General features: G+C 34.5%; 2 protein-coding genes and 3 pseudogenes across 2 annotated transcripts; 3 read left to right on the top strand and 2 right to left on the bottom strand.

Annotated features, from left to right (window-relative positions):
- The first annotated feature begins 4004 nt into the window (after window positions 1–4004).
- Window positions 4005–6054, top strand: LOC143540382 (eukaryotic translation initiation factor 5A-like). Its single transcript, XM_077033464.1, has 5 exons — window positions 4005–4127; window positions 5213–5335; window positions 5416–5472; window positions 5551–5625; window positions 5711–6054. The coding sequence occupies exons 1-5, from the start codon at window positions 4005–4007 to the stop codon at window positions 5810–5812; spliced, it is 480 nt and encodes a 159-aa protein (XP_076889579.1). The 3' UTR covers window positions 5813–6054.
- Window positions 6055–7751: 1697 nt separating this feature from the next.
- LOC143540381 (mitochondrial carnitine/acylcarnitine carrier-like protein) lies at window positions 7752–14700 on the top strand (annotated as a pseudogene).
- Window positions 14701–15820: 1120 nt separating this feature from the next.
- Window positions 15821–16921, bottom strand: LOC143540380 (protein HAIKU1-like; annotated as a pseudogene).
- Window positions 16922–17959: 1038 nt separating this feature from the next.
- On the top strand, window positions 17960–19550 carry LOC143540402 (tRNA nucleotidyltransferase cca2-like; annotated as a pseudogene).
- A 209-nt stretch (window positions 19551–19759) lies between these two features.
- LOC143540401 (sm-like protein LSM36B) lies at window positions 19760–21122 on the bottom strand. Its single transcript, XM_077033476.1, has 4 exons — window positions 21094–21122; window positions 20943–21001; window positions 20038–20151; window positions 19760–19956 (listed from the first exon to the last, which is right to left on the bottom strand). Exons 1-4 carry the CDS (start codon window positions 21120–21122, stop codon window positions 19910–19912), a joined length of 249 nt encoding a protein of 82 aa, XP_076889591.1. The 3' UTR covers window positions 19760–19909.
- Window positions 21123–25244: the final 4122 nt, after the last annotated feature.

Raw genomic sequence — 25244 nt, 5'->3', positions numbered from 1 at the left:
CCAAGAGCCTTCTCATGCACAACAAGGCCGGCTCCAGTTCCATCCATTCCTACATAAATTATATATATCACACCCAATTATGCTTTAGCAAAAGATCTTTTAAGATCATTTACTAAGAAAAAAAAATGCGTATATTAGTTTTAAATAATCTCAACTATCACATTTTGGTCGCTGTCGGTCTCAACTAACGAAATGGTTGGTGACAGTCCCACCTATTAACATGTTTTCTTCCAACGATCTACGACTAATAGAAGTATAACTCCATTAGTCAAAGGTTGCCAGGAAACTTCTTTTTCGCCAGAAAACTCAACATTTTCGCCCCAAACCTCTTTGAAACCTTAGATCAAACCTTTTAGGAACCTTTTTTTAGTAAAAACCTCAATTATTGAGGTCGCTAGAAGCCTAGGTGGTCGTCGTCGGAAAAACATTTTCGACCAGAAACTCCTTTTTCAGGTGGAAAACGTCGATGGTGGTTTTCAGATAGTGGTGGTCAACAGTTGTGGTGGTGTTTGAGTAGTAGTGGTCAACGGTGGTGTTCAAGTGGCAGTGGTGATGTTCATGTAGTGGTTGTCGGTAGGCGGTGGTGGTGGTGGTCAACGGTGGTGTTCAAGTGGTGATGTTCAGGTGGTGGTGCTGCTATTCAGGTTGAGTTTTTCAGGAAAAAAAACGTTTTTCCGGTGGTCGGAGACTAACGGAGTTACGCTTCCGTTAGTCGTGGATCGTTGGAAGCAAACATGTTAAAAGGTGGGACTGTTACCAGTCATTTCATTTCGTTAGTTGGGACTGGAAGCGACCAAAAGATGATATTTGGGGTTAATTAAAACCAATAAACCAAAACAAAAAAAAAGTTAAGATAAATGATCTCATGTAACCCGTAAGTCAACTAAATGGATTATGACCCAGCCAATCTAAATAAATTTACTATTTTGTAAAGGTAACACTTTCATCAAAAAAGCATATTTATATCTGACAATTCTATTTTCATGAATGCGTCGTGCGTTAAAAAGGTTGTTGTAAAAAAGGAATAGTCATTTTGCACTACAAGAAATCGCATGCATGGCGCAACAAGGGCTATCGCAACGATAGAATGCCGTTGGTATAGTACAAGTGTTCCCCACGACATGTTGTTAGCATACTATGGTTCCATATAGTTGCCCTCCACAGTCTGTCTCAAAACACTTCGTCGCTATAGCTTGGGCGGGAGGGGAAAACGGACCCACCATTTAACAGTATTAACCAATAAAAATGGTATAACATACGTGATTTAGCATTCTTACGCAGTTAACGTATAATCATCATTGAAAATATCATATATACACAATCAAAACTAAAAAATATCATATACACCCAACTTTATAACTCCTTTAGAAGAACAATATATGATGTTACTTAGGTATATATGATATTTTTAATGTGTCATAAAAGCCAATGATTTATGCAATCATGCTTTTTTTAACACCAACTTTTCTGTGATGTGACCCTTGTACCCTCTTCTATTTTTGGTTGTACTATTTTAAGGTGTCAATAGTTCAAATAGCATACGAAGTAGAAATCACGTAAAACCGTTGTTCTGACATGTTGAAATTGTAAAATTGTGAAACCATGTTAAAAGCTAGCTAGGTGGAATCGTGTAAGGAATCATAAATCACATGAAGATGCTAAAATCACATAACATGTGTCAATTTGTTTGTTTTCTTTTTTTTTTTTTTTGGTTCAAAATTAAGCAAAGCAAAAAACTATGCATGTAATATCAATTAATTACCAGGTAGATAGAAAAGAACAGGAGAATTGTTTATTGGTAAGCCACATGCGACCGGACAAAACCACCTAGGTGGCCCTCCATGATCACTCTTGATCAAATCCATTGCTGTTTCAGCATAATCCTTGATATTTCGAGTCCCGTAACCATCATCCCACAAAGGCTTTAACTCTTCAGGAACATTTTGAACCTTCTCAACGGTACTCTTCCTGTCAGCGCCATTGATCTTAAGGGATTTCGATGTTAATGATACTGGATTCTCACTGGGTACACACCTAACAAAAAGTTGCAGCCTATGGTTTTCGTTTCGAGTGAAAAGGGGTGAGAATAGAACATTGGAATTGCTCACATGAATTGATGCCATACAAGCAAACTGGCCCAAAGAAAAAAACCAATATCAAGGCCCTCCTCTATGATTCAAGCAATTTTAAGGATGTCAGATTAATATTTTGTATAAACTCACTAAGAAGAATCCCAAAAGAAAATGATGCAAATTACGTATGTAAATGAAATGCGGGTTTCATGTACCATTCAGTATGAATGAGAGTTATTATAATAATTAATATGTGATGGTGGGGAAAGGTATCAATAAGAATCCAAAACTGGATATCTGCTAATGGATTGCAAATAACACAAACAGAAAACATGCCGATTCAATAATGATTATATATCTGTTACCATATCAATTTCAACTTTTATATCAAAATAGAAGAAAACGGACAACAAAGTTGTACCGCTAGTTCTTTTGAATAGACACACTAAGTCTTTTAAAAACGTATTCATAAATCTTGAAGTCATAATATTGCTATGCATGATCCGTTGGACCCGACTAAGTATCTCTATAACCCGGCCCAAGGGGAGGGCGACGGACCCAGGCCCACTCCCAAGATGTCATAATTGTTAAAAAAATAAAATGTATTTTATATATAATTTTGTTGTAACACAAAAGACTACAAAATGACTCTTTGGTTGAATGGGAAGTCTTCTAAAGTATGAAAACAAAGATCGTGGGTTCAATCCGCATAGTTCGCCTTTTTTTATAGAAAAAAACTTTTATTTGTGTTTTAGATGAGTCATTTTGTAACATGTTTATTATTATGTGTTTGTTTTGAACAAATAATGTGTTTCAGATGAGTCATTTTGTAACATGTTTATTTTGTAAATGTGGAATGTTCGGCCTCCTAATGTTTATTTCGACCCATATGTTGCTACGGTATGTTAATCCCTAGACCCTAACTATTATGCATTAATCAAAGAAAATATTTTTAGTTTTTCTGTACAATTCGGTTTCAGGGAATTACCTTAACCACTTTACCATTGAATTCCATCATTGGAGAGAGTTTAGGAGAAACTACATACGAGGGGGTATGATTACTGTTGTCGACAGAGTAAGTGCAGGCCTGTTTTGGTCGATGCTCAATGGTTTAGGGCTTGGATTCCGGTCTTAGGGGTTATAAACAAAAGAAAAACTAAACTAAATTAAATTAAATATTATCTAAAATAAAAAGAAGAAAGATAAAAATAGCCTAAAACTAACGGCATAGTTGGATGCCGTTAGATGAGGGGACGTAATTGGTTAATATTTAAGACTATAAGGGGGTGTTTGGTAGAGGGAATTGAGGGGTGAGAAATGGAATTGGAAAGAATTCTCTTGTTTGTTTATGAAAGAAAGAGGTGAGAAATGGAAATAAACAATTTCCATTTCTCTGATTTTGTTTCTCTGCAAAAAGCGGAGAAATGGATTTCCAGGATTTCATTTCTCCCATTTTCCTCCTTTTCCTTTCAAACTCTTTCTTTTCACTCCGTGTATAGAACTCAGGAACACAACGGGGGACAACAACAGGAAGCCATCAGGAAACAGGAAACAGGCAACAAAGCTTGTTTTTCCGGTGAATGGAAGCCATCAGTTTGTTTTTCCGGTGAATGGAAGCCATCAGGAAACAGGCAACAAAGCTTCGAGAATAAGTCGCCAGACAACAACAGGTAATTATTAATTTTAATTTTATTTAATTTTGCCCTAATTTCACGATTAATTGCTCACAACTGTTAATTTAGCCAAGATCTGATGTCAAAGTGATGATTTGTTATATTATATGTATGTGTAATTGCAATTAGGCTAACGCTGCTGCTGGATCAACTAACTTCTTAACCTAACCTAGAAGATTTATGTTACTGCTGGATTAAACAGCATCAATCAAAATATCTTGCTTATAATTTACTAGTTTAAACCTAACCTTGTAGAATCATGTCTGACGAAGAGCATCAGTTTGAGTCAAAGGCCGATGCCGGAGCTTCAAAGACCTTCCCGCAGCAAGCCGGTACCATCTGGAAGAACGGTTACATCGTTATTAAGAATCGTGCTTGCAAGGTTTATATTATTATTATTGTAATTTCAGATCTGATATTATTGATGTTAATAGTACTTGTAATAATAATAATCTCTGATTCGTATGCTAGGTTTATGGATTTGTTAGTTTTTTGATTGTTTGAATAATTGATTTTATGTTTTTGATTTTGTTTGATAGGAGTTTGATTGTTTGGAGTATAAATTTTATGTTTTTGATCTAATTTGATAGGGTTTTGATTGATTGAAGAATAGTTAATTAGCTCTATTGTTGTAAATTATGTTCATTTGTTGATATGATTATTATGGACTTAGGGCTGGTAGTGAACCGAATCGAACTGAACAAAGTCTTGTTCGTGTTTGTTTGTTGAGCGAGTGAATAGTTTACGAGCAGCAAACAGAGTAATATATGGATTTGATAGGGTTAGTTGTTTGGAAATAAACTTTATATGTTACTGATTTAAAGTTACTGTTACAAAGTTTTGGATGAAGTTATGGATTTGATAATGTTTGTGATGAGATGTATTGCTCACAATCATGTTCGTTCGATGAGCTGATTATTTTGGTCTTATTTGGTAGGGGTCTGCACGAATTCGTTTAGTGCTAAAACTGAACTAAAAACCGAAACTTTTAGTTTTTGAAAACCATTTGGTTTTGATTTTTTTGGTTTTGCTATTTGAGCTTGAAACTTGTTGGGATGAGAAAGAAAATTGGCTTAAATTAATGAATTTGGGCCTAAATCATTTTGTTAATTATTAACTAGATGATTTATTTTACATTTGGGCTAAAATATTTGAGCTAAATGTCAAATAAATTTTTGTAATTTAAAAGTAAAATTAAGAATCTATAAAGTTGGGCTGGTTCGGTTTTTACGAAAACATAAAACCAAACTGTTGGTTTTTGTTCCGGTTTCAGATAGGTTATTTTGATTTTATGCACACCTGTTTGGGATGATTTTGGTTTAGGGTTTTGATCCACCTTTATTTTGGTTTAGGGTTTTGACCTTATAAAGATACTGAATTCGGATATGAAAACAATTTAAAGTTATCATATGGTTTTCTTGTTTATATATGTTTCGTGTGCTAAACTTGTGTAAATATTTTTTGAAGGTTGTTGAAGTCTCGACTTCGAAGACTGGCAAGCACGGTCACGCTAAGTGTCACTTTGTTGCAATTGATATCTTCAATGGCAAGAAACTTGAAGATATTGTTCCATCTTCCCACAATTGTGATGTATGTTTTATACCCCTCATTTATTATTTTCATAGAATTTTCTTTCTTTTTCGCTTATGTGACTTTCTCGTTGTTTGTAGGTTCCACATGTTAACCGTACTGATTACCAGCTCATCGATATCTCTGAGGATGGATTTGTAAGCCCATTTTACTATTTTGAAGTTTTGTTGAGCGTTACTGTGCATATGTTGATATCTTATTTGGTGCTTGTTTAGGTGAGTTTGTTGACCGAAAGTGGTGGTACCAAGGATGACCTCAAGCTTCCAACCGATGACACTCTGCTTACACAGGTTAGTTGAAAACATTTGGTTTATGCGACTTCAATTATTTGTTATATATTCAAAATCACGACTAAATAAAACAAAACATGTGCAGATTAAGGATGGTTTCAATGAAGGGAAGGATCTTGTTGTGACTGTTATGTCTGCCATGGGAGAAGAGCAGATCTGTGCTCTCAAGGATATTGGTCCCAAGTAAACATTTTTATTATGTTTCATATGACGGTTTCATGCAATTAAGGGCTGATTTAGAACCGTATGTTTGGATTATGGTGGTGGTTATTTGAAGAATGTTTGTTTAGGTTTCCGTTTTTTTTTTTTACAATCTTTGCTTTGTTTCCGGTTTTTGTTATTGTGTTGAAGTCTTTTGACTTTTTGGCTATTGGGGAGATGTTATATGTACACTTCTACTTTTTATCATTTTGTTTTCTTGGTGCTCTATATTCTGCTGTTTGTTGACCCATCGTATTTATTTTAATATGGACTTAGGAACTTGTCCTTAGACCGACTGGCAGCCAGGTAATACAATGTATGTGGTTGTTTTGCCATAAGTTTAAGTCGGATGGCACATTGGAATGATACATAGACAGTCTTGTAGTTAACGAATAATCTAGACAGTTGGTATTTCTGGCGCCAAGAAGGTATGGAGGCTCGTGAAATCTATGAAAAGGTTAGTGATGAGTTGAAAGCTTTACCAGGTATCACTACGAAAAAACGGTTCAAAGCAGCTCATTTGATTGGTAAAGATGTGGATCTAGGACGTTCTTTTCTTGCGTTGACAATAGAAGAGAAAATTGAGATGGTCGAGTTGTATACCGATGGTTCAATGGGATAGTTGTGTATGGTTGAAGTATGTTTTGTATGTGAATTGGTTTTAACTATGGTTGATGTTTTTTGCTTAAAAACTATGTTTTGTATGTGAATTGGTTTGATCAATGCATATTTTGGTTGGAATTTATGCATCTTTTTATATGTTTTTTATTTTTTAATAAATATTTGTTATGAAAAAAATACTTGTGCTAATAATAAAGTTGATATAATTCTCTGTTTATTTTCTATGTACCAAACAAGAGAAATGATTCTCAGCTATATTTCTCTACTGAAATCTCTGTACTACCAAACAGAACAGTCAATTCTCATTCTCCAGACCAATTCCCTTTCTCTGCAATTCCATTTCTCTATTCCATTTCTCTACAATTCCATTCTCTGTACCAAACACCCCCTAAGGACTAAATTGACCAAATTTCAAACTTTGTACTGAAGTGACAAAAGTAGCAAACTACGGCGAAAATGGCCACTAACTCTATATTCTAATTATGATGGTTCCTTTCTAATTTATAAGGTGCTTCACTCTATTATTTTTTATTTACTAATACACTATTATTTTGAAACTCGGGTGGGTCCTGTAAACCACCCATTTAGTAGGTGGATCCGCCCATGCCGGAACCGAAACCCAACCCAATCTTTGCCAATGAATCGCTTCGATTACCCATTTCCAAAGCCCCGCTTTTTCCGTCTTAAATCTCCACACCCATTTTGCGAACGAAGATTGGTTAACTTCTTTAAGCCTAGATAAGCCAAGTCCACCCATCTCTAGGAAGAGCCACCCAATAGAACTTTCTTACGTTTGCCGGTCCCACCCCACAAAAACCTTCACATAATGCCTTCAATTTTCCCCACGACTTTGTTAGGCACCTTGAACATCGAGAAATAATAAATCGAAAGACTTTCGAGTGCCGACTTAATTAAAGTGACACGGCCCCCAATTGCCAACGAGTGGGCTTTCCATAAGGACATCTTTTTTTTTTTCAGAAACGTTAACGATGCCGTCCCAATTATTTATATTATTCATATTGGCACCCACCAATATACCGACATAAGGGATTGGGACGGAACCTGGTTTGCACCCAAGAAACCGAGCCATACTAACTATCTCCTCCTTGTCGATAATAATTTCAGATTGGGTCCTTTAAATCTCTGTAATAACTCTTCTCTATTGGATTCACTGATATTTTGCAAGGTGATATACGTCAAGAAAGATGGTTGCTTTAATTATTTTTGAATGAAATTAAAGGTTAATAGCTGTGTATAAGTATATAACATATGTTTTTCATTTTTATTTTTGTATGAACTTGTGTATGACAGAAGTAGCATAGGACTTAACTGCAGGAACAATAGGAGGGGCTCACTGCACAGTTAATAACTGGACACCCTTTCAACACTATTAAAGTCAACCAATCCCGCCACCAGGTCAACTCCCTAGATATTCTGGGGTGACAGATGCGCTTAAACAAACATTAGCAGCAGCACTACATAAAGGGATGGGGGGCCCACTTGCCAATGTGGCATCATTGAATATTTGAATGTTGTCCTGTTTACAGTTTTTTTTTTTTCCTTTTGAACGGGTCAAATGTAAGCACTGTTGAGGTCTGAAGTCTGTACCGGGTGCACCACTCACCATGAGCCAGCAGATGGCTGCTGGAGACGGGGCTGGAGTTGCTGTTGCGGTTTGTCTACCCCAGCTGAGTTAATCAAGTGCAGCTCATTGTGTTTTAAATTGACTTTTTCAGAAGTCAAATATACAAATTTGCAGCTTTGAATATGATCAGCTATCGCTTTAGTTTTTTTGAAAAGTTTTGGAGTTACTTTTTTAACTTTGTATATAGACCCTAGAGGTGGATCACATTATGGTGGTTCTTGTTGTTTAATATGTTCTCTCATGGAATTGACCATATAAGTTTGACCTCAAAGTTCAGAATGTTTAATTAGTCTGATTAGGATAAACGGACGCATCCGGTTATTAATTATTTAGGAGCCAAATAAATGATTTCTACTGGTTGCAACTAGGGGTGTAAGCAAGCCACGCTTCTCCTGAGCTATTTTAAAATCGGCTCGCTAAAAGGTCAAACCGAGTCGAGCTTACCCAGGCTTGGAGGTAAGCTCAAAAATAAACGAGCCTGAGCTCAAAAATAAATTGTTTAGTATACGAGCCAAAGCTTCACTTATTGGGCTCGAGGTAGCTTGCTAGCCTAAACGAATTATATAATTTTCTTAAAATATACGTGCGCGCGCGCACAAACACACACACACATATATAGGATCAGGATCATGTGAGAACTTTTTGGGAATTGAGAACTATGAAAACCATTTTGGACCACAAAAAAACCCAAAAATAAAAAAAATCATAAAACAAAAAAAAACACAAAAATAAAAAAGTAAAAAAACCAAAGTTCTTATTTATCATCCCGGTTTCTAAAAAAAACGTAAAAAAAATTCTCGGTTTAGCTAAATTATACATATACATATATGTATAATATGTACATATATGTACACACATGTTTTTTTCCTATACACATATGTATAATTTAAGGTAAATAATAATGTACATATATGTACATTACATAACTAGAGATTAAATAAAAGTATACATATGTGTATAGGTATAATACGAATTAAAAAGAAAAAAAATCGGTTTTTTTATTATACATATATGTATAATATGTACACACATGTTTTTTCCTATACACATATGTATAATTTAAGGTAAATAATAATGTACATATGTGTATATTACGTAACTAGAGATTAAATGAAAGTATACATATGTGTATAGGTTTAATACGAATTACAAAAAAAAAAATTGGTTTTTTTTTAATGAAACCGGAATGAAATATAAGAATTTTGGTTTTTTTACTTTTTTAAAATTTTCGGTTTTATTTGTTTTATAATTTTTTTAATATTTTTTAAAGGGTTTTTTTACTGGTCCAAAATGGTTCTCAAAGTTCTCAATTTTCCAATGGTTCTCTTAGGATCCTTACCCTATATATATATATATAATTGCCTATCATAAAATCCTATGTGTCGCTCTTAGATTACTCCCTACCTCTTTTGGTGTCACCTGATTGCTTCTTTTGCAAACTATGAGCTCACATTGATTTAACCCGTTACTTTAAAATTTGCGGGTATGGGTGCTGGGTTCGGGTCATAACCAATAATTTATGTTCGTCTTCCACAATTCTATGAAACCATATATTCGTTTAACCAAAACTTCATAGCTCTCTCATCATCTCCATCTTCAATTACAAACCCTACATCCCAAGTTTTTTATTATTGCGGCAGATTATAATCAGCCACCAAAATCGCTAAATCTTATATTACTGATAGATCTAACTACCGGCAAATTAATGTCGACCTCAATCAATAGGTTCGTGTTTCATTCTTCCTGTTAATTTTGGCGGCCCTAATCTCTAAATCGTTTAGGGTTTATGATACTAGGCTATAACGATGCATTGGTATAACATATGCCCCTATGGCAACTGTGATTAGCCATTAATTGTTGATTATCTTCTGCAATGTTGAATATAGGTGTATCAAAATATAGTTTTCAAACTTTTGAATCAATTTGAGTTGGATCAATAGAGTCAAGATGTTAGAATCTGTGACAACAAAAAGGAATTGCGCATTGTTCCCAAATTAAAAATCAACATATCTGGATATTGTGTGTGAATATCATGAAAGTGTTATGCATCTGTCAAGTTTGCTATCCAGACATTTATAATGCAAGATTCTCACATATGTTTCTATTCTTAACATGTTATGAAATTATGTGTTGAAATCTTTTGTCTCTTTAATATCATTTGACATAATTAGGCCCCAGATCCAGTTTATTTTTTGAGTGTGACTTAATAGGTGAGGATTATGTGCCTTGATACTTGCCTTGACAATAGTTTCCAATAGTTGTGACAACTGACTGGTCTGGTTGTTAATATTTTGATGATTGTTTTGAATTAGATTGTCGGGCTTTTATTGGTTGTGTAGAGTTATTGGAAATAGATGGTTCGAAATGTTGGCCCTGCGAGAGTGGATAGATACTGAAAACATTACGGTTTGACCCACCTGTTAACTACTTAACTTCTAGAATAAGTTGTCTTTTTGTTGCCAAGTTAACGAAACTACGTTAACGATAACCTACCAAGATTTCGGTATTGTTGTATAATGAACATGATTTATTATTCCATTTGTTGTTAGAAAATGGAGATGCAGTTTTGACATTCAGAATGTATTTAGAATATATGTTAGTTCATTTTTTAATTTTTGAGCATCAGTTATTTGTGTTTTCTTTAAACTAATCTCTGTTTTTATTTGTGCAGGCATGGTTAATCGCTCGATCTTTTAAATCAGATTCAACATGTAAGAACGTTGATAATCGTTTTCATATCTTGATTTTTATAATTTTTGTTATTATTTTTTCCCTAATATTTTCAAATCGTTTGAAATTTTAGAGCTATGCTGTTGATACCAGATATCTATCCCCGCTGCATCATTTCATTTACTATCAACAGGTATGATATTTTTTATCGTCGTTCATATGCAAATCAAGGTAGACAGGCCTGATTGCCTGTTTCAGATTATGTTTGAATCGTTTGAAATTTTAGGCTTCTTAGCAATGTTTATTTGTGGTATAATTGCATGTTTCTGATTATGTTTGAGCTGTTGTTTCAATAGTAAAGTCAATTCATGAAATAGTTTAATATAGATATAAACTAAATTAAATCATCTTATTGTAATTTAATGTTGTTTTATGAGCCAGTTATCATTTATATTGTTGAGAGTGTGATTGTGTTGTTCTGTTTGATGTTTGATTCAGTCAAGTCCACATCCATTGCATCGGAGACGTCCATGGCGAAGATAACGATGGCACTATTGTTAATGTGGTGCTGAATGAAAAAATCTCGACGGTGAAACCCTAATCTGAGTGAATTTAGACTGAACAAAAATTTCATCTTACGATTTTGCCCAAGAAAGAAATTTTGCGAAGATTTTGGCAAGATATAAAAGCTTTTTTACTTCAAGTAGATATATATCTTCAATGTTATAGGTACTTTGTTACTCACTTTATTTGTATACCATCTGCATTGTTACTGTACTAATTGGAGGTTTTAGTTAGGCTAAATTGTGTATAGATTCTATATGCATTTTATATGACACGCCATAATTATAATTACATGAAAAACAATAATATTAGCCATTTATTGGTTTTAACTCACTGTATAAGATTCACTTACTGTTCAAAGTAATGATTCTTCACGGGTAAAACTTATGATTAAAAATATAACTTAAATGGACTAATTTATAGGCATGTGAGGTGGAGTTAACACTTAGGTTTTACCTCAGAGTGATCACATCGGATATTAATACTTTTGGTTTGTGGATGCATCATTTTGCGGTTCGGGGGATGGTAAAATGGTTAAGAGCCTGTTTGTGATGGTTAAACAGAGTGGTTTAGAACCAAACGATTATATGTTTAAAGTTTTAATATGTGGTTATTGCAACTGTAATAGGAATGTTTTTGCTTTTAGAGCTTTTGAAGATTTGAAACTTTCTTTTGGTTTTTGTTTATATTTTAAAATCAAATTTATATTTAACTTATATATGTTTACTTCGTATTTTTAGATGTTATTGGTATGCTCACAACTTATAATTATTAAAAGATTGAGGATATCAAAAGAAATGATGGAAGGTTTTCAAACAGAATTAACATACACTAGTTTCTAATGCCATACAGAAATAAGGAACTTATTGTGCAAATCCAAATCAGCGGGTGTAACATGTACTTTACGATGACTTTGTGTTAAAAGTGTTTAACAAATCGATTGTTAACTTGCATTATTGATATCTATTAAATATTATATTTTAATGAACTACTCGTGTAGTACATGGTCTCAAGCTAGAACATCAAGAACACACAGAACACAGTCAATATTCTTGTTATTATTACTATAGAACCCAAACCAAATCGGTTCGGTAAATGGATGTTGTTTTTGGTATGCGGCTTTACGAACATACCAGATTTGGTTTTTCAGTTCCGGGTCGGTTTTTCCAGTTTTAATTACATGCAAAGCTGAAACTGAACGAAAAGTTCAAGTTTTATGTAAACATAAAACCAAACCTTTGGTTTTTGTTTGGGTAAGTTATTTCGGTTTGTTTTTTTTTTTCTAACTTTATGCACAATCCTACATCTGACTATTGTCTTGCAGGTCCAGCACGATGATTTGGAAGATTAAGCAGAGGATCTTCAAGATGACCATTGTGTCCTTGAATACAGAAACTTGAATGCAGATGCTTTATTGCAATTCTTGCTAGAAAAGGGAAAGCGCGGTTTTGACGATTGGCTGAGAGTTAACTCATATAAAGTCAAAAGTCGTAGTTAAAGTGAGCAAGAGCTTGAATATGCAGAAAAACTCATGGCCACAAATTGTCAAGTTATTATCTAATTTTTCATAAATGTTTTATTTTCTTCACAAATATATTCACTCTTAAGAGTTAACTTGGTTTAGGTTATATGGTTCGACTCATCTAATTATAACCTGTTGATTGGATGGAAGCATGGAGCTCGAATGGTGTATTTAACATGCAGGTTAGACATTTGATAATCCAAAGTTTGGTTAGTGGATCACTTTGGGTGATGCAAGGAATGCTCAACGCAATTTTGGTTGTGGATACCTTAGAAAACCTGATATCTTGATGAAAAAAGATTCTATATTTGATCATAGAGTTACTTTGCATGTCAAAAATAACACTCAAGGTAAATATTATCATTTTACTACTTGATTTTGCACAAGTTTTTATTTTATAATATTACCTTTTTTGACGTTTCTTAGGTAACCGTTTATATGAGTGAAGGATGGTATTATGATTTTTCACATGCTCATTTCTATGCCTACTTGCCCCCAGATTTCTATACAAAGGCAAGTCGCTTTATGTAATAACACCGTTAATTATAAAAATTTAATTATTTCAAGTTAATTATAAAAATTTAATTATTTCAAGGTTCTTAAAATATAATCGACTGTTTATTTATTTATTTTTGTTGACATGGCATGCGTGTGAAAAGACTGGAGTTGTTGGGTAGTGAATAGTTTATTAGGCCCTGTTTAGATAAAATTCTTATAAAAAAATTAAATAAAAATAAATCAAATTAAATTAAAGTATTAAATCTCATACACAACTCGGAAAAATAAAAAAATATCATTAGCAAAAATAAAATAACAAAATTATTAAAACAAAAACATAATAAAACCAGCGTAACACGCGGGCTAAAAGCTAGTATATATATATATATATATATATATATATATAAAACTAGGATAAAAAAATAATGTATTATGTGATTAAAAGTTATAATTAAATCTTATTAAAGATTAAATATACATGTGTAAAAGTTAACTAATAACTTGTAAACAATCCAAGTTCAAGCTTTAAAAACTACCCACAAGTCATCTTGAGCTTTAGAAATCGAACTCGAAACAAGCGGACCTCTAGCTCTGTATATTGAACAACTTGACTCGTTTACAGCCCTAGTTGCAAAGCATACTATCAAAAAGTAAGAATATTACGTATTTACCCTTTCTTTTAACCCAACTAAAGTTTCACTTCACATGACTTATCTCCTTTCTCACTAAAATTACTGAAAAATATCTTGGGATATTTTATATTTTAATTACTTTAATAATAAGAATTTGACAGACGTTACAACTTCTAACAACAAAAGCACACTCAAGCACTACTTTCTACAACTGGTAAATTGATTCTGATTTTCAAAACGCAAATCCAAACACCCCTAACCATTCTAAATATTGCAGACTAGTTGGTGCAGGAGCCGGTCCAAGTGCACCATTAACCACCGCAGCGAAGTACAGTGGTCCAATAGATGTAGCCAAGCAAGTCTTGAGGCCAGGAGGCGTGAGAGGTCTGTTCAAATGACTGGTCTGGGGATGCAGCCATGTTTGGTGTCTACGAGGCCCTGAAACAGTATTTTGCTGGTGGGACCGACACATCAGGTCTAAACCGTGGTTCATTGATCTTAGCAGGAGGGTTTCTGGGCTTCTGTGTTAAGAGTGTCATCCAGATTGATGAAGATAGAAATCCTTAAATATTCGGGCTCAAAATGATGCTTTTAGATAGATAATTAAAAGTGCAGGAGTAGGAAGTTTGTACAAAGGTTTTGAACCCACAACAGGAAGAAATGTCCTGACTAATGCTGCTTGCTTTTTAGCTTATGAAGTTGTACGGCCGAGCCTTGGTTGATCTTAAAGGGTTATTCTTATAGTCTTCAGATTGCATTTACAAAGAATACTACTGGCAACAGTTTGACTTTGAGTAGTTTTATTTGTTGTTTCATGGTAGCAGTTCAACCTTTTAATACAAAAAGATCTTAAAATAATATGTGTTTTATGTTACTTGGCTTTGTTGTACATTACCTTGTCTTCAAATCACATATCCTCATTTAAACAAAGTCAATTCATGATCTTGGCAAATCATAAACAAACACAAACAGGACATGCTCATGTACGATTGTGCGTTCATTTAATTTTAATCGAACACAAACAATTAGACAAACAAGGATCTCTTGTTTGTGTTTGTTCATTAAGGAAAGGAGTGTGTTCGTGTATGTTTTTATGTTTGTTTGTTAATAGTATAAATGAACATAACTTAACAAAGGGAGACCAATCTAAAGTAAATGTGAGAACAAATCTACCAGGCCTTGTAAAAATCCAAAACAAGGGGCATTTACAATTTCCCCAAACAAGACAATTTTAATGGTCCTAAAGTTTTTTTGGTGAAAGACATAAACAAATAGACTTTAAAAACATAAATCAATTAACATAAATAAGCACGCAAAATATGTGTTAATGTTCCGTTTAGCCAAATGAACAAAAAATATTTGTCCATGTTTGTTCATTTATTGAATAAACGAGCATAGAAGAACTTCCCGCCAAACAATCCACAAATAGTTCATTGAGCATTTGAGTAATTTACAGGCCTAATGAACCATTAAGCATCACATAAAAGAACAAATTTCGATAACCATAAACATATCTTGCAACAAGTCTGCAAACTGTAAAAAAAATCTATGAAATTACTAAACAGAGATGAATCTCTTAGCAGACAACCTACATAACAAATTCAAAGTTGCCTCGAACCACATTTTCGGTCACCCACCTAACGTAAAACTTTTTCAAAGTAACTATTTTACAATTTACCTTATGTTAAACTAAAGAAACATTCAAAGTCTATAAACAGAAATCAACAACAGAAAAACAAAACAACTTCAAAGTAACTATTTTACAATTTACCTTAATGTTAAAGTGCTGCAATCTTGAAATCTTGAATCCATACAAAGTTAGCATCTTTATGCTGTTATTAATCAATCCCTCCATCTTGGACTTGGTAATGAGAAAAACCCGGGCGACGGAAACCCTAATCCTGGTGAAGGTGGCGGTTGAGGCCCTGGACCAAACATTCCCGGTTGAGTCATGGGTGAAAATGAAAAATTTGGTGTTAATGGTGGTGGGTGTTGATATCCGGGAGATAACAACGGATATGGCGATCGGGGAGATAATAAGTTTAGGTAACCAGTCGGTGATGGCAGGAGAAACTGAGAAGTTGGTGATGGTAGAGGCGGTGGCGGCCCGTTTATTCTTGGTGATAGTAAAGCCGGCGGCGGCCCATTCATTCTTGGTGACGGCAGAGGCGGTGGTGGCCCATTCAGTCTTGGTGATGGCAAAGGCGGTGGCGGCCCGTTCATTCTTGGTGAAGGCAAAGGCGGTGGCGGGCCGCCATTCATCCGATGTGATGAAAAAGGCGGCGCCGGTGGGCCGCCATTCATCCGAGGAGATGGTAGTGGCGGCGCCGGTGGGTAAGGAAGCAATCCAGACGATTGCTGCTGATACTGACTTTGACCTTGCATTTGACTTTGGCTTTCACCTTGATTTTGATGAGTCTGAGGATGAGGCGATCCTTGAGCTGAATCAATGATGGAATGTTGAAGTTACCGCATATAAGCAGAGATTGGTGACTCTGCAGTGTTTGACCACCCTGTCTGATCAACAGAACCCGGCGGTGGAGCCATAGGCGGCGGCTGTGGTCGGTGTTGACCAGGATATGGCGGCCTAGCAACATTACCACCTCCATTAAACGGAACCGCCCCATTTGGCGGGCGGTGAGGCAGCATCTGCTCCTGTGGTGGCGGTGCATGGTGCATAGCCATTCGCGGTCTAGCAACATTTAGCGGTGTCAACGGCGACGGACGGTTTCTTTGCAAGCGCATACTAGGCGGCTTAGACGAGTTTTGTGGAGGTCTAGGAATGGGTTCCTGGGACTGCCGGGAAGGCGAACCCGTAAGCTGTTGAACAATACTTTTGAAAATCATTCTTGTTGATATTATACACTTGAGGCTGTTGTCTAGCCGGACTAGTAAGTAATCATTACTACTCCTATTCCTCGAATAATCAGAATTATTATCCATCTTTTCTGATAAAAATCAAACCTTTTCCCTCAAATTACCAAACCCTAACCATAAGGTCGTGTTCGTTTCAAGAATTTGAAATGAATTATACGTTCGTTTCATTAAATGAAAGAATGGGAATGGAAACTAAATTCCATCAAATCCCATATTTCATAGGATTTAAAATCCCACCTATTTTATAAGTTTTGTTATGGAAAATAAAGGATTATTTTATTAACCCTAATCACTAGGGATGGCAAATGGGTTGGGTTGGGTTGGGTCAAAACAGGTCATGGGTTGGAACGGGTTAGGGTCGGAATGGGTCAACGGTTGTTTTGGTTCGGTCGGAACGGGTTAGGATCAAAAGGTTCGGGTCAGAACGGGTCAAAACGGGTTTCAGGTCGGGTTTTTTTTTAAAAAAAAAAAAATAGAACGAGGGCAAAGATGAAAACGTTTTAATTTTTTTACATTTTTCGTTTTTTATTTATATTTTAAGTTATGATTTTTTTATTAATTTTTTTAAACTTTTTGGAGGGGTTTTTATTGTTAATAAAAACCCCTCAAAAAAAATTCAAAAAAAATATCATTATCTTATTGTTAAATGGCTTTGATGAAATAAGATTATTTTTATGTAAAATTTGATTTCATTTTACTCACCAACCATACACAATTTTTTTCCTTTATCATGTAACATGCCATTTAATTTCCATTGTCATTTCTGCGTATCATTAGTATTAGTAAATATCATTATTTTAGAAAAAATGGTGTTAAGTTCCTTCAAAGGGAAAGGAGAATAGCTTGCTCAATTCAACTTACATTTTTGGTGAATTAGGAGTTTGCTTACACATGCTCTGTCTGTAATAAAAGTTGTTAGCTCTTTCATGAATGAATCCATCTGATTCAACTTCCTTCTTTAGGGTTTTCTTTTATGCAGTCTTCAATTATACATTTTTTCCCAAACCAAATATGCTTATTTATTCCCTTATTTACTGCAAATAAAGTGTTGATTACACCTAGGGTTTATGTTTGTATTGCTTTAGTTCAATACAATACAATACAATGATTATGTCTCAATTTGGGTGGTTTTCTAGATCTTCTTTCACAATATCCATTACATCTTTCAAAACCACCCTCAACCACCCAAGCTTCCTCCTTTCAAAATCAATGTCTAGTGTTATGGTTACTCAAAGTATCAGTTTAACACATAAAGAGAAGCAAATATTCGATCACCTGGTTCGGGTTCTTGATCATTATAGTCTTCAAACTCAACTTCGGGTTGCGGGTGGGTGGGTCAGAGACAAGCTTTTAGGAAAAGAATGTTATGATTTCGATATTGCGCTTGATAATATAACTGGTAAAGAGTTTTGTGAAAAGGTGAACGGTTACTTGTCGTCCACGGGTGGAAACCCGCAAGGAATTGGTGTTATACAAAACAAACCGGATCAATCAAAGCATTTGGAAACCGCAAGGATGCGTCTTTTTGATGTGTGGGTTGATTTTGTTAACTTAAGATCAGAATCTTACACTGAAAGCAGAAGAAGTGGAACCATGAACTTTGGTTCGGCAGAACAGGACGCTTATAGAAGGGATTTGACTATTAATAGCTTGTTTTTACAATACTAATACGTGCTCAGTTGAAGATTTCACGGGTAGAGGACTTGATGATTTGAAATCTGGAAAGATTGTCACGCCTTTACCTCCAAAACAAACGTTTTTAGATGATCCTTTGAGAGTTCTTAGAGCAATTCGGTTTAGTACCGTGTTTGACTTTGAAATGGTCAAAGAAGTTAAACTTGCAGCTGCTGATACTGCTTTGAAATCAGCCATTGCTGATAAAATCAGCAGAGAAAGAATTGGGAATGAGATTGATCTTATGTTAAGTGGGAACGAACCCGTTAAAGCTATAGATTGTGTATCTGAATTAGGGTTATTTTGGGTTGTATTCACTCTGCCTCCAAATTTTGAGCTTGAAATCTCAAAGCATGAAAATAATTGTGTTGATTTTTTTAATGCAGCTTGGAGATTTATGAATGCTTTAGGGGGTTGTACATTTAGTGATGAACAGAGGAGATTGTACTTGTATGCAGCATTATCCCTTCCACTTAGAAAGACTTCAACTGTGAAGCACATTTTCAAAAACGCTCTGAAGCGCAAAGCTAGTGATGCTGAAAATGTCATAAAGTTGCATAATGCAGTTGAGAAGTTGTTTTTGATTCCTTATATGATTTCAAGTGAAGATATGAAGCCTGTTGAGGTTGATTGGAAATCAAATATGATTGATGTTCCTGATTCGTTTAGATTAAGAATCTTCGCGGGTCTGGTTCTTAGAGAAATTAAAGACTTTTGGCGGGCTGCATTGATGCTAACGGTACTTATAGACAAAGATCATACATTTGAGAGTATTGTGGATAAAGTAGCAGTGTTTAAAAACATTGAAGAAGAGATCTTGAAACTTGGTTTAGAAAAAGTGTGGGAGGTTGAACCTTTGATTAATGGGAGGGATATTATGAAGCTTTTGGAGCTTAAAAATGGTGGTCCAGTTGTTAGCGAATGGCAGCAGAAATTGATACAATGGCAGCTTGCTTACCCTTCTGGTAATGTACAAGAATGTATTGATTGGATGATGATGCAAACACAGTTAAACTGCTAAAAGGATCCTACAAGATGAAGACACTTTTGGACTTTTGGTTATGAACACTGGATGAAATCTTTAAAAATTTTTGGTAACATCGTATGCATATTGTTGAAATTTACTAAATTATTAACTTAAGGTATAGTTAAGTTAATCAATTAGTTATAATTTACAATGCTATGGAGAGCATGCTTGTTAATTTATCAGGTATGAACTTTAGAGGTGTGGAAAAAAATAACTAAAAAACAACTGTTTGATATTACATTCCCCAAATTTGATCACAAATAATAAAAGCAGTTAAAAGTTGCAGCAATATGACATAATATCTAAAATTGAAAAGCACAAGGGTGGGTCTCTTTCTGGAGTCAACAATTGAACTAGGCACCTTCCGCAAGGGTACTCTTGGATGTACTGATGTAAAGAACTGCAGATACATGAAGACATAAATAAAGAAAATACTCAAAATATAAACCAATTTTGTAACCAATAAATTCCAAGAACTTACCATTGTTTCCTCGAATGAACGCATCGCCATATTTGTTTTTTAGTTGTCCATTAACATATTCTTCGGTTTGCTCCATTGCTATGTTCATGTATCCATCCAAGCAAGCCAAGATACCTGCAAAATCATTAACTTTACTATTACTTGGTTCACGACGCAAATCCAAGTATCCAAACATACTTGCTTCACACAATTAAGGCAAAAGCTCATTTCTTTATTACATTTATTCATAAATAAAGCAGCCTGTGTTCTAAAAAGCGTCAATCAGACCGCTTTCTTAAACTTAATGCTCTAAATAAAACATAATAATGAGTATTATTAAGTATTAGATATTGTGTGCTGCCTTTGATATAACTACATTCTTAGATGGAAAGGAAGAGGGAAAGGGTGTTCAATCACCTAAAAATGAAAGGCATGCCCGATGACACTGTATGAATAGATACCTTAATTATGCTACTACTTAAACTAATCAAAGTAGCAGGTGACCATAATCTTGGATGTTAAAACGCTTAACAATACAATAAATATAAAATGCATATTTGACAGCAAGTGTCTCATTTAAGTTTCATTTTAAAACCAGTTGCACACTTAGGGATAGCTATTGAAACCCGAACTTAATGAGAGCCCAACCCAAAACACGAAGCATTCGGGACGGGTCCACCCAACCTGTATTTTTAACAAACTAACAAGTGACAAGTTGACCTAAAACCCGACCCATTGTCATCCCTACAGTATGCACACTTTCTCTGTTCCTAAAGAAGGCAAGTAAGTTTACAGTCTTGGAGGATTAACAAAATGTGAAACCCAGATACAGACTAACATCTTCTCAAGGCCGTATAATTAGGTCAATCTAATGGTAATATTTGCACATTGCATACTGTCATAAAGAGAAAGTAGGAGGAACCAACCTCGATAATCGACTCCAGAGTTCAATTTGACAACAACAGGTCTACTGACTGATGGATTTCTAGGGTTTGGTTTAAAGAGAGGAAATTATTATTATTATTATTATTATTATTATTATTATTATTATTATTATTATAAAAGCCCAAGATTTACCTTACCACGTTTCTTTTCGGCCCTTTCATCTCTTAAATAATACTCGGGAAGTCCTTACCAATCAGACAAGTTCAACCGAGGATGGGGCATGATTAATTGAGCCAGCTGGTTCAGAGCGATTTAGAGGTTGAACCGGTTGTTGGCCAGACCAAAATATAGGTGTATTTTTATTTTTATGTTGGTTTGAACTTAAGACCACCTTATTCAAAACCTTACCAGCCTCCATAGAATAGTATTTGTAAATGCTTTCTAAGTATATGTGTTTAATATCTTTTCTAGTGCTTTAAATTTATCTTTTTTCTTACAAATAGTGCTTTTATAAGAAACGAATACATTTATTTTGTTTTCTTAAATATAGGTAAAATAACAACATAGGATTATTAAACTTTTAATTTGATAGCATTCAGAGTTTATGTAATATTTGAATTTTTATTGGAACTACATGTGACCGTTACTCAATTCTAAAATATGGTTCGACCTGTGACCTAGTAAATTGGTCCCCAGTGAGCCTCACTGATGATCAGTTGCAACTAGGGCTGAGCACGGGTCGGTTCGGTTCGGTTATTAGGCGAAACTCAAATTGAAACCGAAGTAATCGGTTATTTGAATATGCAAACCGTTCAGTTTTCTAGTCTTTTGGATTTCGGATTTTCGGTTAATTTTGGTTTCAGTTCGGTTTTTTTTCAATTATGTGTTGACATTGCAAAAAAAAATAAAAAAATGAAAATGCATATTTTAAGCTTGTATAAGAGCGTATTAGAGTACAACAGTCCACATATATATTGAATTCAAAAAACAAAAAAAGCATGTGTTACGTGAAACTATATGAATACAAAGTTGTAAAATAGAGTTTAAAATTAAAAAGAATTAAAAGTTTAGTCCCGATCTTCATTCATCATCTTATTTATTTATCTTAAAAGTTTAATCCATTCTTCATCATCTTGATAATCTTTATCATCATCAATCGGTTCGGTTCGGTTTTTTTCGTTTTTTTAAAATGGATAAACGAATCGAAACCGAAATTTTGGTTAAAAAAACAAAAAATTAACCATCGGTTAATGCTTCGGTTCAGTTTTTTCGGTGCGGTTTTTTCAGTTAATTCGGTTTCGATTCGGTTAATGCGGTTTTCTGCTCACCCCTAGTTGCAACGCATCACTTCTATTCAATGCTACCCCCAACCAGGGAGGGCTTTGCCTTGGACTCCATTGTGGCTAGCTCCTGTCCCCAATGGCGGAGCGGTGCCTCAAACCTTGCCAAGATCCGGTCCTTTTTAGTATTCCCCAAAGTCTAAAGCAATAGAGGTTCCACACTGCTCAAAACAATAAGGTAGTGTTTGTTATGGAGGAATGGAAGGTGGAATGTAATAAATCATTTTAAAGAAATAAAAAAAAACATGTTTGGTTACTATGCATGAATAGAATGGATCATTCCAAATGAAATGAAACTCCTTTCATTTTTAGAATTTTCATTCTCATAGGTATGGGTGTTTTTTTTTCATTCCTTCAAGAAATGAAAAGGTCAAAAAGTCAACAATCATTATTACTATTATAAAATTCTAATTATATTATAATTATAATTATAATTATTATTTTCCAATTATAGTTATTATATATATATTATTATTATATAGCTATCATTATTGTTTTCTATATTATAATATAACTATTATTATATTAGAACTATTACTACATTATCAATATTTTTTTTAAATTTGATGAGTTAACATTTCACAATGCATATACGGTTTAACGATCTCGTTGCAGCACGAGGGTTCTAAAAATAGTTATTATGAATATTCATTTATTATTAATATTATTAATTTTTATTTTTATTTATTTGTTATTATTACTACTAATAAAAATATTAATAATAATAGAATGATTAATCATTCCATTCTTACATGGCAACCAAACATGACAATAGAATGGTAATACTCAATTTTATTCCTTTATCCATTCCATTACCATATCTATTCCATTCCCTCATATATTTCATTACTCCGTACCAAACATATCCTAATAGCATTAACTAAGCGTGTACATGTATCATACATGGGATGATGCAACTTCTCTTCAAATGTCCAAATGTCAGTCAACCCATAAACAATTAGTTTCAAGGTGCTAAATATTAAACCAGACTTGGATTACTGCGTACATACATATCCTCATTTTTGTATTGATCTAATTAGGTATTTTAGATTTGACAATAAGACAATGTGCAGTGGGTGGCAATGGAGATGCAACATGTGGTCGAATTTGGAGGGGCAACGAATATTTGTCGCTGGTTTGAGTTTGAAGAATATTATTACTTAATTTTTCTAACCGTTGAACAGCCCAAAACATAAAAAAAAAATTAATACACAAAATTAATATAAATCCCAATCAATTCAACCATTTTCACCATTTCATATACAACTCAACCTCTAAAAACCATTTTAACCAACTTTCTTTACAAAAATAGATTCAACAAATACTTCCGACATGATGGAACAATTTATTGAGAAAAGAAGAAGATGGATCAGATCATGCAAGAGACAACGGAGCAGGAAGGTGAGATCATGAGTGCATTTCCGGCTGTAGCAAATGAGATAGCTTCTAGCTCTACTAGTTCTCGATTGTGCCGTAGGCGATCGTATATCATTCTTGCTCTGTTGTCTCTTGCATGAAATGATATACGATCGTTTATCAAACTTAGCGTCGTCGTATCTAGGCGTGTCGTTGAAGTAGTCTTTTATCAAACGATCGTTCGCATTCGCACGGTCTTCAAGTTATTTGTTCACATGACCTTTGGGTTTGGTCGGCCTACTTTGGCTCTGTCGGGTCCAACAACGACATAAACGTTCTCAACTCGTCGCCCGTGCGAGAGTATTACATCATCCGTAGCATACCGGTCTTATCGTTTTATGCCAACAGTACCTACTACCATCACAGATATTATATGGGAGACGGGATGTATCCAGAGTGCTCGATCATCGTCAAAACGTTTCAAGACCCGATTGAAGAAAAAAGAGAATATTTTAAGAAGAAGCAAGAGTTTGCGTAAAAGGAAGTCGAGAGGTGTTTCAGGGTTCTAAACAAACGTTGGCTTTATGTAAAAAAAAAAACCTTTCGTGTATGGTTGATGGCGAAAATGAGCAATGCCATGTATACGTGTATCATATTGCATAATATGATTTAAAAGACAAAGGCAAAGTAATATGCCAACACTATATACCAAGGAGCGTTTCAGAACAATTTCCTAAACCAACCGAAGAACAACGAACACGAAATAATCACGAGCTCACATCAAGCGAGATACATAACCAACTTAAGGCGGATTTGGTTCAACATGTTTGGGATAATCGTTTCATTGAAGACTAAGACGAGGACCAAGACTAACACGTTCAACAATACGGCGAAAGCGAAGACGAATTTTAAATTAGTATTTTTTATATGTATTTTTTTTTGTGTTTTTATTTTCATTTTAATGTATTCTTCTATTTAATTAATTTAATGAATATTTATTTATTTCATTTAATGAGTTTTTATTTGTTTAATTTAATTATAAAAAGAAAAATAGAAAAAGATGATGTGGTGACGTGATAGGGCTACAAAACCATTACACCCCTTAGATTATGTGTAGTGGGGCTACAAATTTGGGAGGATAAATGACATGTAACGTTTAGTCAGCAAATAAGAGATTTTTGTTTTAGAGGTGTGGTGGTGTTGTACCCCAATATATATATATATATATATATATATATATATATATATATATATATATATATATATATATATAAAACACATGCTAATATAATACTATTAAATCCAAAACCCACCAAGGCGGCAATTGCATGTCGCTCCTCCAACATTTCGCCCATTTGTAGCCCAGGGGGCGGTGTTCATCGCCTGATCGCCCCTTTGTCACCCAAAAACTATGCAGTCAATAGCGGTGGAATAGAAGTGGGATAGCGGTTAACGGACCTTTGAAAAATAGCGGTACCGATAGCGGCCCAGAATAGCGGAACCGCTATTAGCAGCGCTATTAGCCGCTATTTTACCGATTTTTTATTTTTAGATAGCGGTCATAGTACCGATTTTCAAGGTTTGTATATTTGGGCTAAATTAAAAAAAAGACCAAAATAGCTCAAAATTCAAATTTGATCTTTTATT

This window comes from Bidens hawaiensis, unplaced genomic scaffold, assembly GCF_021521415.1.
Source record: "Bidens hawaiensis isolate Kalapana, Puna unplaced genomic scaffold, B.hawaiensis_p1.1 tig00012229_1, whole genome shotgun sequence".
NCBI lineage: Eukaryota > Viridiplantae > Streptophyta > Magnoliopsida > Asterales > Asteraceae > Bidens > Bidens hawaiensis.
Note: the sequence above shows the minus strand (reverse complement) of the source record. Positions and strands in the feature narration are given on the sequence as shown.